General features: G+C 35.7%; 1 protein-coding gene across 1 annotated transcript in view; it reads left to right on the forward strand.

The window, feature by feature from the left end:
- The window catches only part of SUGT1 (SGT1 assembly cochaperone of MIS12 kinetochore complex), a 39,213-nt gene that overhangs the window by 11,923 nt on the left and 10,170 nt on the right, over positions 1 to 17,120 (forward strand). Inside the window, exons 6-11 of the mRNA XM_017855902.1 lie at positions 1,467 to 1,520; positions 1,923 to 1,939; positions 2,845 to 2,867; positions 4,530 to 4,629; positions 5,683 to 5,790; positions 15,376 to 15,466. Coding sequence (XP_017711391.1) covers positions 1,467 to 1,520; positions 1,923 to 1,939; positions 2,845 to 2,867; positions 4,530 to 4,629; positions 5,683 to 5,790; positions 15,376 to 15,466 — 393 coding nt within the window. The remainder of the gene's footprint in view (positions 1 to 1,466; positions 1,521 to 1,922; positions 1,940 to 2,844; positions 2,868 to 4,529; positions 4,630 to 5,682; positions 5,791 to 15,375; positions 15,467 to 17,120) is intronic.

The raw sequence follows: 17,120 nt of genomic DNA on the forward strand, positions 1-17,120 counted from the left end.
ACACTCCAGCCTGGGCGACAGAGCGAGACTCTGTCTCAAAAAAAAAAAAAAAAAAAATTTGTCTTTAAATCCAGAAAACTTTTTTTGTTGTTTTTTGGGGGTTTTTTTGTTTGTTTCTTTTTTTGTTTGTTTTTTGTTTCTTTTTTTGAGACGCAGTCTCACTCTGTCATCTAGGCCATAGTGCAGTGGCGCGATCTTGGCTCACTGCAACCTCTGCCTCCAGAGTTCAGGTGATTTTCCTGCCTCAGCCTCCTGAGCAGCTGGGACTACAGGCATGCACCACCATGCCTGGCTAATTTTTGTATTTTTAGTAGAGACAGAGTTTCGTCGTGTTGGCCAGGCTGGTCTCAAACTCCTGACCTCAAGTGATCCACCTGCATTGACCTCCCAAAGTGCTGGGATTACAGGTATCAGCCACCATGCCCGGCCAAAATCTGGGAAAAAGTTAAGCTTTTAGTCTTCTATTTTTATCAGACAGGGTAAAGAATTTTTACCTTTTCCCCTCTTTGTGTGATAGATTGCTTGGTTTTAGTTACTGATTATTTAAAATAATAGGTTACTCAAATCTAAGATTTTGATATAATAGTTCTCCTCTAGAATACAGTGTGTGTGAGAGAGTGTATTTAGAATTTTTATTAAGGCTGGCATAGTTGGATTTCTTTTATAAATTAGTAAAGTAGAAATTTTGTTAAGAAATTTCTAATTTAAAATTTCAAATCTTCCCTGAAGTTGACTTGAATTAATAAGCTTTTATTTAGAGTACTTTTAATATTTTTAACATATCTTACTATGCACAGTGACTGTTTAAATGTAATCATTGTTTTGTTTCCAGAAATGAATAATTTGTTTATGCATACATTTACATTGTTATCTGTAAATATATAATACATCACCTATAGCCTCTCGACTACCGTGTAACTTGGAGATATGACAAACTTCACAGAATTTAAAGATACTTAATGTTGGTAGGAAGGGCATGGTAACAGATAAAGCCACTGAGAGAATAGTGGACTGAATAGGTATCTGCATTGAAGAGCAAGCTGGGGCTGGGAAGGGCTTTTGGAGCTCAGCTCAGCTCCCAGTTACCAAGCCTCCTCCCCACCCTAACTGATGGCATATTGAGAGTCTGATTTACATCCAATTTTGTTGTGTGTGAGGAAACTTCTCTAAGAGCAGCGAGATTGGGGGAAATGTAGATTATTTTTATCTGTGAAATTAATAAGGTTGACTATAGTTAAAATTTTTAAAAAATCAAAATGTTTCATGATGAACAACTAAATGTTAAACTGTTGGTATATTGATAACTATAGTAGGGTTGGCAATAAGGTCTGTTAAGACAGATTTTGTTCACTGCTGACTCCCCAGTGCCTAGAACAGTGCCTGGGATATAGTAGGTATTCAGTAAGTATTGGTTGATTAATAGGTTGTGCAAATGAGTGATGTTATAGTCAGTTTTTTCTTTCTAGGTGCAGATGCTAATTTCAGTGTCTGGATTAAAAGGTGTCAAGAAGCTCAGAATGGTATGTGGGTCTCCCTTGGTATTTAGTTTAAAAAGAAATAAACATCTGAATTTTTTTTGGTTTAAACAAATTTGTTTTTACCTTTATAATTTCTTTTAAATAGTATACGTTTCCTTAGATGTGGACTTCCAAAGATACACTGGTTTTTGCATAGCTTCTTATGTTGAAAGGGAGATTAGGGTGGATTTGCTTGTGTAGTGTATCAGTAAGAAATTACAAGGAGTCTAAGATGAATTCAGAATGCAAAATGAAACCACTTTTCTTTTGGTTAGTTTTCTTTAGTTGAAAAGTATGTAGAATTTTCTTGCTTAATCAGTATGTTTGTGCTATAGAAATCATATAAATAACTTTGCTTATAAATGCACTGTTACCTGAAAATGTTTCCTTTTTATGTTTTAATAGGCTCAGAATCTGAGGTGGTAAGTCCAAAGTTTTCATTCTTCATGTTTTTATTATTTTAAATTTCAAATACCAAATATATTTGAGACAAGACTCAGGATGAGCTGTCTGAAGTTAAATATTGAGTAATTCCATTTAAGTGCTGGTTCCTCTAGGAACTGAAATAAAATCATTTTTTGATGAATATAGAAGTTTCCAGTCATGAAAATTATTGGCCTATTTTAATGAATTTAGTGTGTGGTTAAACTTGATTTCGTGTGTTTTAGTATGGTCAGGATGATTATTTATCTTTTGTTGCAAAAACCTTATTGCGTTTATTTAGGTTCAACAGTTTGAATCACTTGAAGGGCTTTTTGTGATAGTCTAAGACAAAAGTTAAAGAAAATTGGAAATTGACAGGGTCTTGCCCTGTCATGCTGGCTGGAGTGCAGTGGTGCCATCATAGTGCACTTGAGCTTCAAACTCCTGGGCTCAAACAGTCTTCCCACCTCAGCCTCCCAAGTAGCTGGGACTACAGATGTACACCACCAAGCCTGGCTAATATACTCTGTTTCTTTAAAACAATGTTGTTTTAGTTTAGGGAGTTGCTCAATGTTAGAACTGGCCATTTTATGTAAGCAGCCTTTTCTAATCATGCGTTTAGAAGTTTTCTGTTATTTAAAGCTCTGTTATTTTGGAGGAAAAATCTTTTATGAAATTGAAACTAAGATTTTTTTAAGTGCTGAACATTCCAATTTTTTTTTGAAAACTAGTCGTATTTAACAATTACAATTACCATACTTTGAAGAAAATTTTCATGTAGTTATTTTATATCAAAATAACTGCAGTGTTGGGTAAATTAATATGTGCATTTTAATATACAGTTGCTAAACTGACTTGTAAAAATCTTTCTCTTTCAACTTGCCGAAATCAATCTGCATCCCAGTGGACTCATCAGTCAAAAGTCAAGTAAGTGTTTCTTTTTCATAAAACAATGCATGATAGATATTCCTAAAGAAAAAGAAACCCTGTAGTTAATAGTAAGTAAATTCTTACCATGTGATTTTTAAGTCTTTGTTTTCTAAAATTGTGGTAATAGCTTTATGTAAAGCTAATTTTAAGGCTGTTTAAGAATTAATATTTATACTTAAGTTAAATTCAAATCATTTCTCATCTTTAAAGTTGCTTCATTTGGTTTCATACTATGTTACCTTTCCATATATTAAGGAGAGTCTCTTCCAGTTAAGTTTATGGTACTACACAGGTAAACAAGTTAGTAGTAGACCTAACAGAATTGTAACTTACCCTGCCTTTTATATTTGGAGCAAATTTTTCATAGGAACATTCACTATGAGTTGAAAGTTAATTGCTGAGGACAGCAATTATAATAATGATAAGCAACTAGCAAGTTTCTGACTTTTAATTATTCATTAGCCTGTGTACAGCTTGTATTCTTAGGACTGTAGCAGAAACACAAGCCATTGCTCTGGAGCTTTGCATCCTTACTGAATTGCAAAGGGAAACCGAGACTCTTAAGGTTAATTTCTTTAATCAAGTTGGTTTTGGATATAATTACCTAAAATGGCCTGGAAATGTTAAAAACAATCTATTCATGGTCGTTGTGGGGAGATACAGGATAAAACTCCAAGTACCTAGTAGATAAGGAACTTTGACTTGCCCTGGTGGCGGCAGCAGGGATAGGGCACATAACCGTGAAATAATAAGGTGTTCAGAGCATAAAATAATCCAACATCTGACTTAATTTATGTGTACCAGACACTGTGCTTTGTCCTAGGAGTATAATAGTGACAGGATAAACAGCTTTGCCCTCAGGGAATTTTTAGTCTAATTTGAAAGTGAGAATTCCCTATTTTGTACTGAAACTCTATTTTAGAGTTTCACTCAAACTCTTCACATTTTTAGAGTTATCACTCAAAAGATGTAGATAGTAGTGTAATTTAGTAGGAAAAAAACTCTATTTTTAGAGTTTCAGTACAAAAGGTGCACATAATTAGAATCTAGACCCATTAGTCTTCCCATGTATCTTGAAATTGAAGGAAAGTGTTGTATATGTTGTGCCTGACATAGTTAAACTTTATATGATTTTAATTTTAGCTCATTTGCCCCTGTTTCCTGTGCTCAAGTCTTATCAGCTTCCAACTTCAGTTATGAGAGCTTGGAGTGTTGACTCAGGCTTATTGCTTCACCTTTCTGAGTTTAAGTTTTATCATCTGTGAAATAGGGATTTAAGTGATTATCTTTAGTATTTGGATGACATGAGTGTAAAAACTCTGTTAATGGCATAAAATATTAGCTGTTTAAAATAAATGGCATCTTTTATATTTATATTAGTTTAAGCACAACAGTGTTGGAGATGAGTCAGAACCCAGAAAATCATGCAAGTATTTAAGTCTGCTGGAAAGGTGTGAGCATCATCTACCTTACCATTTTTTTCCTTTAGTACAGAGCATGAAAAACTAGTTACGTAAAGTTGTTTCTGTGAATCAATAGATGCTTTGCTGTTTTCTTCCTCCAAGTGGAGCTCTTGTTGTTTATCAGACTAGTTTTTGTTTTGACAATGGCTTTAAGAAAATTAGAAGTGTTATTTAAGATTTTTTTTTTTTTAAATAGGTATGACTGGTATCAAACCGAATCTCAAGTAGTTATTACACTTATGATCAAGAATGTTCAGAAGAATGATGTAAATGTGGAATTTTCAGAAAAGAGGTCAGTAGACTTTGAATCATTTTCAATGTTAATTACTATTATTTGTAAATTTAGTATATTGCAGAATAATCTATAACACTTTATCAGATAAATGTCATTTCTTCCTGAGATGATGTGGAAAACGCCGAGTAAAATCTGAAGCCATTGCTTTAAGAATATGTATGTTGGTAAGTTATAGCTGGATGTGCATTTTTTTCTTCAAATTTGAAATTTAAAGCAGAATTTGGTTATATTAGTAAGATAATGTGATTCGTTTATACTTATGTGGTGTACTTCATGAAAAAGATCTAGTTTTGTGATCACACGTGTCTTAGAATTGACTAACCGTGTTAAATGAGTGTGACTTTTTTCTTTTGTGTTTTGAGACAGTCTCCCTCTTGCCCAAGCTGGAGTGCAGTGTCGCAATTTCGACTCACTGCAACCTCCTCCTCCTGGGTTCAAACAGTTCTTCTGCCTCAGCCTCCTGAGTGGTTGTGACTACAGGCACATCCCACTGTGCCTGGCGAACTTTTGTAGAAATGGAGTTTCACCATGTTGGCCAGGCTGTTGTTGAACTCCTAACCTCAAGTGATCCACCCACCTCGGCCTCCCAAAGTGCTGGGATTAGAGGCATGAACCACTGTGCCCAGCCTCTTGAGTATGACTTTTAACAACTTGATTTCTTAGCGTTTAGTAGAGAACCTTTTAATAGATAATTTAAAAGAGGTAGTGATAGAACTGTATGTTTTGCACATGAATTACTTTTTGTTATATATCATTTGGTTTTGTATGTTTTCTTGAGATTTAAATGTCAAATAGGTGTGATTATATGACAAATATTATGAAACTTACTCTTTTCTGCTGTTTAATGATGTATATAAGAATTCATGTCAAGGATAACAGATGGAAAAAAAGGTTCTTAAATCTTTCAGAACCTTTTGAGGTTCTTAAATCTAAAATCCCATATATGATGTTTAAAATAATTGGTTACATTGAAGATTTATAATTATTTTGTCTAGGTTTTTTACCCTCCATTATATACATTTGCAAAATGTGATGGTAATTTTGTGTTCATTAGTTGTCTGCTTTGGTTAAACTTCCTTCTGGAGAGGATTACAATTTGAAACTGGAACTTCTTCATCCTATAATACCAGAACAGAGCACATTTAAAGTACTTTCAACAAAGGTAAGACAATTGAAAAGGTTTGTTACTAGTAATATTTTCAGAATTATAGAAATACTGTTGAACTGATCACTCATGTGTTTATAAGCTTGCAGATTCTTTCAGCCCTTTATATTTACAAGGGACAGGGAAAAAAAGAATGATAACTTTTGAGTATAAGGGTTATTTTACCTCTCAAATTCTAGTACAGTAAAGTAGAAAAATCCACTTAGCTTGTGTGGCGTTTGTGCACTTATTAAAACAGATATAATGTTTTTCAATAAAGAGATTTTTTTAAAAGATCCAATAATAAGCCTGTCTTTTAAGATTGGATACTGATAGTGTGTCATCTCTTGAACTTGTCAGTTTTGTTTGTTTTGATGTACAAATACTTTTCTCACCCTACCTCATGCAGTTAAAATACAAACTACTATGAAGATTAATCCTCTGTTTTTTTTTTGTTTTGTTTTTTTTGTTTTTTTTTTTGAGATGGAGTCTTGCTCTGTCGCTCAGGCTGAAGTGCAGTGGCACTGTCTCGGCTCACTGCAGCCTCTGCCTCCTGTTTTCAAGCAATTCTCCTGCTTTAGCCTCCCAAGTAGCTGGGACTACAGGCATGTGCCACCACGCCCTGCTAAATTTTTGTATTTTTAGTAGAGATGGGGTTTCACCATGTTGGCCAGGCTGGTCTCCAGCACCTGACCTTGTCTTTTTTTTTTTTTTTTTTTTTTAATTAAACTGAATTTTAGGTTACTTGATTATGAGGGAACAATGAATAAATTATAGTTTGAGTAGTTTCTAGATTCCTTTATAGTTTCTAAAAGAAGTAGAGATATACAATAGAATTAATATTCAGAGAGTATTACTCAAAAGATGTAGATAGTAGTGTAATTTAGTAGGAAAAATACTGAACTGAAAATTTAAAAATCTGACTCTGGATCTTTGCTTGCCCTGTGAATTTAGTCTAGGCACAAAATGACTATAAGACTGAATTTTCAGCACCTTTGAAAGGAGAGCTGTGGACCAAATGAACTCTGGAGTCCTTTCAGCTGTAGAACTGTGTGAAGGTATATGATAAATGAGTTAATGGAAATAAATGATATAGATAGGCTTTTTCCATTACTTTTTTTTTTTAAGATGGAGTCTGGGTGTGTCACTAGGCTGGGGTACAGTGGTGTGATCTCAGCTCACTGCAACCTCCGCCTCCTTGAATCAGGTTCAAGTGATTATCCTGCCTCAGCCTCCTGAGTAGCTGGGATTATAGTCACGTACTGCCACACTCAGCTAATTTTTGTATTTTTAGTGGAGACGGGATTTCACTGTGTTGGCCAGGATGGTCTTGATCTCCTGACCTCGTGATCCACCCACCTTGGCCTCTCAAACTGCTGGGATTACAGGTGTGAGCCACCGCACCCGGCCTACTACTTTTTTATACACAAGTCCTGCAGCATGCTGTGCTAGTATTTATTAGGTTGAAGCTCTAAGGACATGTGAAGTTTCCTGTTGTGGAACAGGATCGGAGTTGGCCTGTGTTGTGAAGAATGATAGTTGGGCTTGCAGAAAGGAGACAGCTGCAGAGTGTTGGAGAAGGAAGTGCAAAGTGAAGTAGTTTTTGCATCTAGTTAAAAAGGATCTGCCTATTTATTTGAAGATTGTCAAAAACAAAGCTGGTTAATTATGAGGCAGATTTTTGAAATAGCTGCTTGGGACAGTAGAAATTGAGGAAAGGGACGAAATCTTACCAGGATTTTGGTCTGTCACGGGTCCTATCCACATAGTATAGAATTGGTTTAATAAAAGAATTATTTTGAGTAATCAAGCACAAAATAGGTAGATTTGAGAGGAATATAGTTCAGAAAATTATGAATTTGACTTTTTTTGATATATGTCTATCGAGATGGCTAATGCAAGTGAGCCGAAATCACGTCACTGCACTCCAGCCTGGGCAACAGTGAGACTCTGTCTCAAAAAAAAAAAAACGTTAATGCATGTCCATTTGGAGTTATTTAAATCGAGTGTGAATAAATAATAAATGACTTAAGAACTTACATTACTGAGCCACCTCCTATGGTGGAAGAATATGTGTGGTAAATACACAGATGTGTGGCTAGAGTCGAGGATAATTAAACACTCTTACCTCTTTTTTCTCTTTTGAGTCTTGGATTTGTTAATTTTGACCATTCTTCAGCCATACTACTATGTTCTCAGTTTGCCTCTTCTGCCCCTTTCCTCTTTAAATACTAAGTGACTACTTTTCTTCCTTGTATAGTGGTTTATGTATACATTTCATGTTCCTCATTTCTGTGTAAATCTTTGAGGATAAGAAGCATGTTTTATTTGTATCTTTGTATGTGCCCCAGTTAGGATCCCCAGATAAAGTACAAGATGCTCACTTAAGTTTATATTTCAGATAAACAATGAATATTTTATGTAAATATGTTTCATGCTATATTTTTATTTGTCAAACTTGGCAGCCCTCACCACGTACATTGTACAGTAGGTGCTTAGTTCAGTGAATGAATTAAAATTGGATTTTAGTTTTAGTCCCATGACATTGGCAGAGTATTTTTATTTTTAGTTTTGCAGGTGGAAAATAAATCTGAGGTTAATGGACTTTAAATACTTTCCCCAAGTTTACCTAGTTAACTAAATTGTTCGGCCTGACCCAGGAGACATAGATACACTTCTGATTGCCAACCAAACTAGTGCATCTTTGCTTAGGTTTTTCTAAGTTTTGAATTGGAGAACTTAGATTCTAAGGATGTGTTCTAAAGAGTTATTATTTTTCTTCTCCTGATCCTGGAATCTCCATATTTTATATATCATAAGTGCGTGTGTGTGTGTACACACATAATCTTGTTAGATTACTCTTAAGCTATTTGGGGGGAAGCAAATTGAAAGAAGTTTTCTTAATTATGTCTTGGGGAAATAACTGATAAAATCTTTGAATTTCCTTTTTCATACAGTAGAGGAAAATAATATTAAAATACTGAAAATAAAATCTGGGTTACTGAGGCTTACTTCGCGGACACTTAAGAGACAACAGTACTAAAATAATTTGCTTTTCATGTATTCAGAAATCTTGATTGTTCTAATATCTTGGACCTTTGTGAATTGAGAAAGGATGCATTTTGCAGAGGAGAATCTGCTTAATAGTAGAGATTCTGTAAAATTTGCAGCTTGAAAGGGCGATTTCTTTGCTTTTGGGAATTCTCTTTTCTTTCCCACCTTCAAGATTGAATGTTGCATATCCATGTATAACCAGTGGTTAAATATTATTAATTTGAGTGATACATAATTAGTGATGAAAGTAGTAAGAGGTAAAACCCTGAAATTAATGAAATAGCATTTCTCAACTATTTTACAACGTAGTATCCAATATGTTTTTCCAAGCCAGGATTCATATTTTTTCAGTATCGCTAATAGTTAGTTATTGCTACTTTTTACTGAATATCAGCTTTAATGGCAGCCTATTAATTTTTTAGAAATTAAGAAACTATATGTCTTTCATTTCATCTTGTTGATTTCATGACAATATTCTCTGGTCACAATCTTAGAATTGTGACTTTAGTGGCACCCATATTGTGAAATATGCATTTTAAAAATTAATTTCCATTCCCTTTAAGATTTAGAATTCACAAGTTGGGCAAGGTGGATCATGCCTTTGATACCAACACTTTGGTAGGCCAAGGCGGGTGGATCCGTTGAGGTCAGGAGTTTGAGAACAGCCTGGTGAACATGGTGAAACCCTGTCTCTACTAAAAATACAAAAAATGAGCGGGCATGGTGGCAGGTGCCTGTAGTCCCAGCTACTCGGGAGACTGAGGCAGGAGAATCGCTTGAGTCTGGGAGACGGAGGTTGCAGTGAGCTGAGATCATGCCGTGCCATTGCACTCCAGCTTGGGTGACAGAGTGAGACTCTGTCTCCAAAAGAAAAAAAAGAATTAGAATTCTCAGTCTTTTGGGGTGAATTTGCCCTTGTGAAAATGTTCTTATATTCTTATTTTTAGTCACAGTAATTAATACAATATAAAATATGAAGGCCTGTGATCGTGAGAAATAAAATGTATGTCTTAGAAACAAAATACCCTCCTTTTCTTCTCCCACTAAAATTTGAGAAGTTTTAGAGTGAATTCTATTAATGTTCCTAGAAGAATGTATGTATGTTAAAGAAAAATCCTGGTAATAATGTAATGGAATGGGGTGTTTGGGCGTGATGCTTCTGCTGGTCTGAATACATAGATACGGGAGTTTTTAAAATTATTGTTTTGTTTTGCTTTTTTAATACAGTGGTGGTGATAATAGTGAGATTTGATTTTTTTTTTAACTGAATTAGTTTAAAAAGATCGCAAATTGTAGATCTTGGAATGTATTCTTATCTTTTCATATATTTTGTAATGTATATTCATACATTTTTAAAAGAAGAATTTTACTCTACATCATTTTCAAACAGCTACACTTTGTTGATATTTTTATCACATCCTTACATATTCAACAGCAGAGTATTTCGGCATACGCATATACTGTAGCTTATTTAGTCAGTCCCATTTTGTTTGACCTGTGGAGAATTAGAATAGGTGTTTTGACTGTTTTATCACATGTCAGGCACTGTATTGTGTATTATCTCATGTAGTTCTCATAGTTACTGCATGGTGTAAGTATTTTTATCCCCAGTTTACAGGTAGGGAAACTTAACCCAGAGATGTTCAGTAATTTGTTCAGGTTTTTTAACCGATTATACTGATCAGGATATTGATAATAGCGTTCTGTTGTTATTTGCCAGATACGATTGTTTATTCTTTTCATACATAATGTCATTTAATCTTCTTGAGAACCCTAAATGAGTCAGGGCCTACTGTTCTCATTTTATAGGAGAAACTGAGGCTCCCTGAGATTGAGTTGCTTGCTTGTGATCATACATCTAACCAGTGGCACCTATTTGTGACTCTTCTAATTATATAACTGATTGTTTTTGTCTTATTCTCAACCCCTGCTTGTTTCTGAGGAAATAAGTAAAAATTCTAGCTGAAAAGGCACTTACAGCAAATGATTTCATATCTTGGCTCCCTCATCTCTAAAATATGGATAACAATCTTTTTTTTATAGGGTGATTCCATTAAGTAAGATGATATATGTGAAGCATGTAGCACACAGGATATGTAATAAGAGCTCAATAAATATTACTAGTACCTTTCTTACTGTTTTATTTTAGTTATTTCGATTTTTATTCAGGCTGTAAACTCAGCAAATGCGTATCATAGAAAATCTGGAAGAGATAAAGGAGTTTAGGAAGTGATCACTCAGACTCACCACTCAGATGAAATTCTAGCGTGTTTCCTTTCAGATAATGCGATATTTCCTGATACATAGGTCAGTCACTACACCTGACACATACTGGAATCGTTTTGTTTATGGGAATGTCTCTCCTGATTAATTACTTTAAGAAGAACAGAGGCTGTCCTTATGTACCAGCACTGTTTCTGGCACAGGGTCGGTACTCAGCAAATATTTGAAATGAACGATTAGAAATTTGGAGAAGATCTTTCAGTCTTCTCCATTCATTGCCATTTTTTTGCATTTAAAAAGTGATTATAGAAATATTTTAGTGTAAAATCAAGGTAGATATATTAGTCTGGGTTCAAAGACTGAGCTATTATCAGACAAAGGAATTTGATGTAGCAATTAAACGTGCAAACAGCTCAGTAAGAGTATGTTGGGAAGACTGTATTCTGAAGATTAGAGGAACAATTATTTAATGAGTACAGTCTTGAAGTGTATGGGTCTCAAAAGTTTGCCAGTAAATTGCCCCAGCTCTTGAGTCTCTGGGAAAGATCCCTTCATGTCAGTCTGTAGTGGTAGGTGAGATCTGACTTACCACTTAAGATGGTGGTGTCTGGATATCATGACTGCTTAAGCGTAATGACATCTCTTTAAATCTGAAATTTCGTTCACTGGAAAGAATTAAACTATCTGCTATGCAGAGGAGACTTTAGAAGTGGATGGTAATACGTATACTGTTGAGAACTAATGATCCAGCACAGAAGGGATTCTCATATGTAATCTGTGAATACTCTTTTGGGATATTAGCACCCTGAGAGCCTTCCCTGTACATATGAGAGCAACATACAAGCAAACTACCAAAGTTTTAAGTTACTTTTAAAGTATTTTTGACTTAAATGAAAATATAATGGTTTGTTAATGGTTGCAACAAAAACTTCTGAAATTGGACTGGTGCTAATTCTAGAACTATCTGCCAGAATCATCAAGACTTAAAACTTCATTTTTAAAAGCATGTATGAACATTGAAAGTGAATTAAGGGTAAAAAGGATTTCGTAGGAAATAGTCCCTCCCTTCTTTTACTTTTTTTTGTCAGGGGAGATAGGGTCTCACTCTGTTGACCATGCTGGAGTGCAGTGGAGTGATCATGGCCCACTGTGGCCTCAACCTCTTGGGCTCAAGTGATCCTCCCACTTCAGCCTCCCAAAGTGCCAGGATTACAGGTGTGAGCCAACACACCTGGCCCCTTTACCTTTTTTAAAAAGCTGCTTTAAGTGGTTTATTACATACAGCTATTTTAATAAATGGATTAAGTGTAATTTCAGGTTGAGGTCAGCTTGTCTCAGCTGAAGCAGGTTGTTACTAAGAGCCTTGCCTTTGGCTTTATAAAGTCCTCTTTGTTCATACTGCACAATTATTCAGGTTATAGTGGTTTTCAGTAGATGCAAATGCTACTCTGTGCTGCTCTTCAGGTGAAACAAGGAACTTTTTATGGACAGTATGTTCATAGTTAACAGGAACATGAAGTGTGAATATAGGGTGGCCTGTGGCCATGTTTAATGTGGTGATGTACACAGTACTTTCCAGACCCTCATTTTTTAGATGAGCTGAAAATTAAAGAAGATGCAATTTTAATTTCAGATAATATTAATAGTTCTTTTCAGTAACTGTTGCTGTGTTATTGCCATCTATTTGATTTGTGTTCTCTCTTGATAAATACCGTAGCATTGACAAAGTAACCAGAGTACAGAAAATATTGGTGGTATATTACTTTATAAAAATTAATTGTAGTTCACTTTAGGGAATTCTAGAAATTCTTATGAAATGTGTTTTTATGTATGTAGAGTTTAAACATGTAAATTACACCAAAGATACTATACTTTTTTTTTTTTTTGGACAGAGTCTTGCTCTGTTGCCCAGGCTGAAGTGCAGCGACACGATCTTGGCTCTCTGCAGCCTCCACCTCCTAGATTCAAGCGATTCTGTCTCTGCCTCCTGAATAGCTGGGACTACAGGCATTTGCCACCACGCTTGGCTACTTTTTGTATTTTTAGTAGAGACAGGATTTTGCCATTTTGGCCAGGCTGGTCTTGAACTCCTGCCCCCAGGTGATCTGCCTGCCTCGGCCTCCTAACATTCTGGGATTACTACTCTTTGCTTTTATCCCAGTGACATTTGTTTCATATTTTTCTCTTACTATGAAAACAGTTGTTTATTTACATTTCTTTGCTCCTAAAGAAAATAAAAATAAATACTTGAGACCACATACCCCCCATACATATACCATCATTTTATCTCTGATTAAAAATACTGGCAGTTTTCCCTATGTTAGCTCTTGTTAAGGTATTTTAAGGTGCAAATTTTGAAGGTCCTTTTGCTGAATGCGTTTGGTATAAATATTACCAGGAATTGCTAGTTTAAATGAGTCATCTGATAAAAGATAGAACCACCAAAGGGTAAATAGGCTTCTCTTTTTAAGTCTGCCTTTTGATTTTTTAATTCTGTTTACAAAAGTTGTGATCCTTTTCATAGGAAAATAACATGAGAATATAAAATTCTAATTCAATTGCTCATTTAAACTGTTTCATATAATGTTTATTATAGTCCTTGCTTTAATATTTGTACTAAAAATGCTAATTTTAGCCTGTTAAAATAGAGGTGAGAGCATTATTTGAATAAAGAAAACAAAAGGTAGATAAAATGCTATGTGATTGTGTGTGTTAGGGGTAAAGATAGACTCGGGGGGCTAGCCTTAATTAGAGTAAGAGATGCCATTAGGATACTATTAACTTTTCATTTTATTTTTATTATTATTTTTTTGAGACAGAGTCTCGCTCTGTCGCCCAGGCTGAAGTGCAGTGACGCGATCTCGGCTCACTGCAAGCTCCGCCTCCTGGGTTCACGCCATTCTCCTGTCTCAGCCTCCTGAGTAGCTGGGATTACAGGCGCCCGCCACCTCGCCCAGCTAGTTTTTTGTACTTTTAGTAGAGATGGGGTTTCACCGTGTTAGCCAGGACGGTCTCGATCTCCTGACCTTGTGATCTGCCAGCCTCGGCCTCCCAAAGTGCTGGGATTACTGGCGTGAGCCACTGCGTGTGGCCAACTTTTCATTTTAATAAGTTAACTTAGTCTTCTCAGTAAATAAGTGAACTTAGTCTTCACGGTGCTCCCCGATGCAGTGTCCTTTCTACCTGTGCTCCAGTTAGGCCATTTCCTGTGCCTCTGCAGACCTACGCCTTCACTCTTGCAAATGCTTCTACCCTTCAAAGCCCTTCAAGGCATATAAAACCTTTCCTCTTCACAGTCAGGTGCGCTTCTCCTGAGCTTTTAGAACATTTACTTGTTTACAACTTTAGTAACTTTCTCAAAGTATCTCACATACTTCGAAACGGTCGAGGATGTGTCTTTAGTATTTTAAAAATTCAGCCGGGCATGGTGGCTTATGCCTGTAATCCTAGCACTTTGGGAAGCTGAGGTGGGAGGATGGCTTGAGGCCAGGAATCTGAGAACAACCTGGGCAATCTAGTGAGACTCTGTCTCTACAAAAAATTTTAAAAACAGTAGCCAGTAGTGGTGGCAGTTGTCTGTAGTCCCAGCTATTTGGGAAGCTGAGGCTAGAAGATCACTTGAGCCCAGGAGTTCAAGGCTAGAGTGAGCTATGATCGTCCTACTGCACTCCAGTCTGGGAGACAGAGCAAGACCCTGTCTCTAAAAATAAAACAAAGATCTCCCACAGCCTTGAAGACTATACTGTCTCATAGTAGGTGCTTAGTAATTATTTGTTGAATGAGATTGCCAGAATGTTAGCGTTAGTTGTATTATGTTTATACAGTGAAATAAGTTTCTCCACCGTAAAACAGGTTAATGTACATGTAAATGCAGTAATTCTTTTAGAATCAGATTTCTCTGTAGTGGCATTATTGACATTTTGGGGGATTGCCCGGTACATAGTAGAATGTTTAGTAGCAACCGTGGTCTCTACTCACTAGATGTCACTACCACCTCTTCCCTCACTCCAGTATGACAACCCACAGTGTCTCTAGACATAGCTAAATGTCCCCTGGGTGGCAGAATTATCCCTGGCTCAGATTGCTTTGGATGAAAAAAAGCATATGTATTTCAAGTCTCTTCTTGATTGTAGCTTATATGTAGTATGTTTGTTGTTTTTTTCAAGGGTGAATTTTGAGTGTAGAAACAAAATTGTTTCATAGTTCTTCAAATTTAACCTTGTGTAATTTAAGGAAACTGTCAAAGATACTATTAAGAAAACTGCATTTTTTACTGTTTTGTGTATTTTACATCGAGTAATGGATTTTATTTGTTGTCTCCTCCAGATTGAAATTAAACTGAAAAAGCCAGAGGCTGTGAGATGGGAAAAGCTAGAGGGGCAAGGAGATGTGCCTACGCCAAAACAATTCGTAACAGGTTTGTTTTCTGGCCTTGATAGCTTTATATTCGTATTGTGTAACTGAAATTAAATAGTAATGAACATTCTTTTTGCTTTCAGTATTTATGTTCTGAAGATAAGATACATTGAGTATAATAAGGTTGCTCCATAAAATATAAAGTAGCCTTTCTGTGAAACTTCTAACTTCTCAAATTCTAAGAATAAAATGAATGGCAGCAAAATCCCAGAGGGAGGTGGGATTTATTGTTTACCATGTAAAGTTTATGACATCAGTTGGAGGATGTTTATTTTTGTGTGTTGGCCCCTCCTGTTGTTTCTTTTTGGGTTGTAAGTTGGTTTACTCAGCTGATATATTTCCCACACTTCCCTCTCCCTCTCTCACTTATTCCTTTCTATTCCTTCTACTGATACTGTCATCTGATTTCCTGGAATTTTCAGGGCTTTACAGGGTAAGGTGTCTACCCCATTTCTTATTGCTAATTTAGAGATGAACACAAATAGGTAATAAATGCCAAAAGAAAGTCTAGGAAAAGAGTAGAAAACCAGGCTTCATTGTATATATAGTCCTGTAAGAAACAGACAGAACTTTGTGTTGAGGTCAATTTTAAGTATATGCAATAACTAGATAAGAATTTTTGTAATGGACTAATTCACAGCACACTCAGAACTACAACCCAAGATTATATTTTATAGCAATAGCCTCATTAATGAGTGGAGCGAAATTTCTTTTTATTAGAAGTAATGGTCTGATTTAATGACTGAAACAAGCTAACATGTGTCTCAGCTACTTCTTCTGATTTTGACTGCTTTCTTCTGTAACAGAAAACACATTTCCTTGTGGCACCTTTTAGAAAACACCAAGTTATTCAACAGATCATTCGTGTGTGTGTGTGTGTGTGTGTGAGTGTGTGTGTGTGTAGTTATTTCTTTAGAAATAATTTTGGATGTTTAGAAGTTTCAAAAATAAGAGATTCTCATGTAGCTTTCACCCAGTTTCCCCCGGTGATAGTGTCTTAACTAGTCCAATGATTACCTCTTAAGTCGTCTGTGGTATAATTTTCAAAATCAGGGTATTAACACCAACAGATACTTTCTAAGGACTGAAGTATATCTAGTGGGTATTTAAGGTATTTAGTTAAGCATCTGCTTCCCACTCTACTGGAAAGATGTATGTGCTTCTTTTAGGACTGACTCCAAGAGATTTTGAGGCTGAGGTTTATATGTAGCTGAAAGGTTTAAAAATATATAATCACTTTAAATGTAGCATCTTACTTGGTTCTAACAGCCCTGCATAACAGGCAACCCCTTATTACTCCTCCCATTTTGCAGGCTCAGAAAAGTTAAGCTCAAGATTATCCAGCAGTTCTCATTGTCTAGGACTAAAATCTAGGTCTTCTCAGTTGGTTCCAGTTACTCTCTTAACCCCTTGTCTACTCGTTGCATACTGCTTGTTGTTGCATTTTCTAACAATGGAAACAATTTTTGCCGACATGAGTATCTATGTAGTTATTTGATATTATAGTGAATGAACGGGGAGGTTACTCATCTCTCAAAGTAGTTTTTCTACCATCTCCAGGTGTTAAAAAGTTTTTCTGAGATTAAAGATCAAGGTTTTTTAGTGTTATAGTTACCATGTTTTTTCTAAACTCAACACCTTAGGTATTCAAGATG

Source organism: Rhinopithecus bieti, unplaced genomic scaffold, assembly GCF_001698545.2.
Source record: "Rhinopithecus bieti isolate Rb0 unplaced genomic scaffold, ASM169854v2 scaffold_41709, whole genome shotgun sequence".
Lineage (NCBI taxonomy): Eukaryota > Metazoa > Chordata > Mammalia > Primates > Cercopithecidae > Rhinopithecus > Rhinopithecus bieti.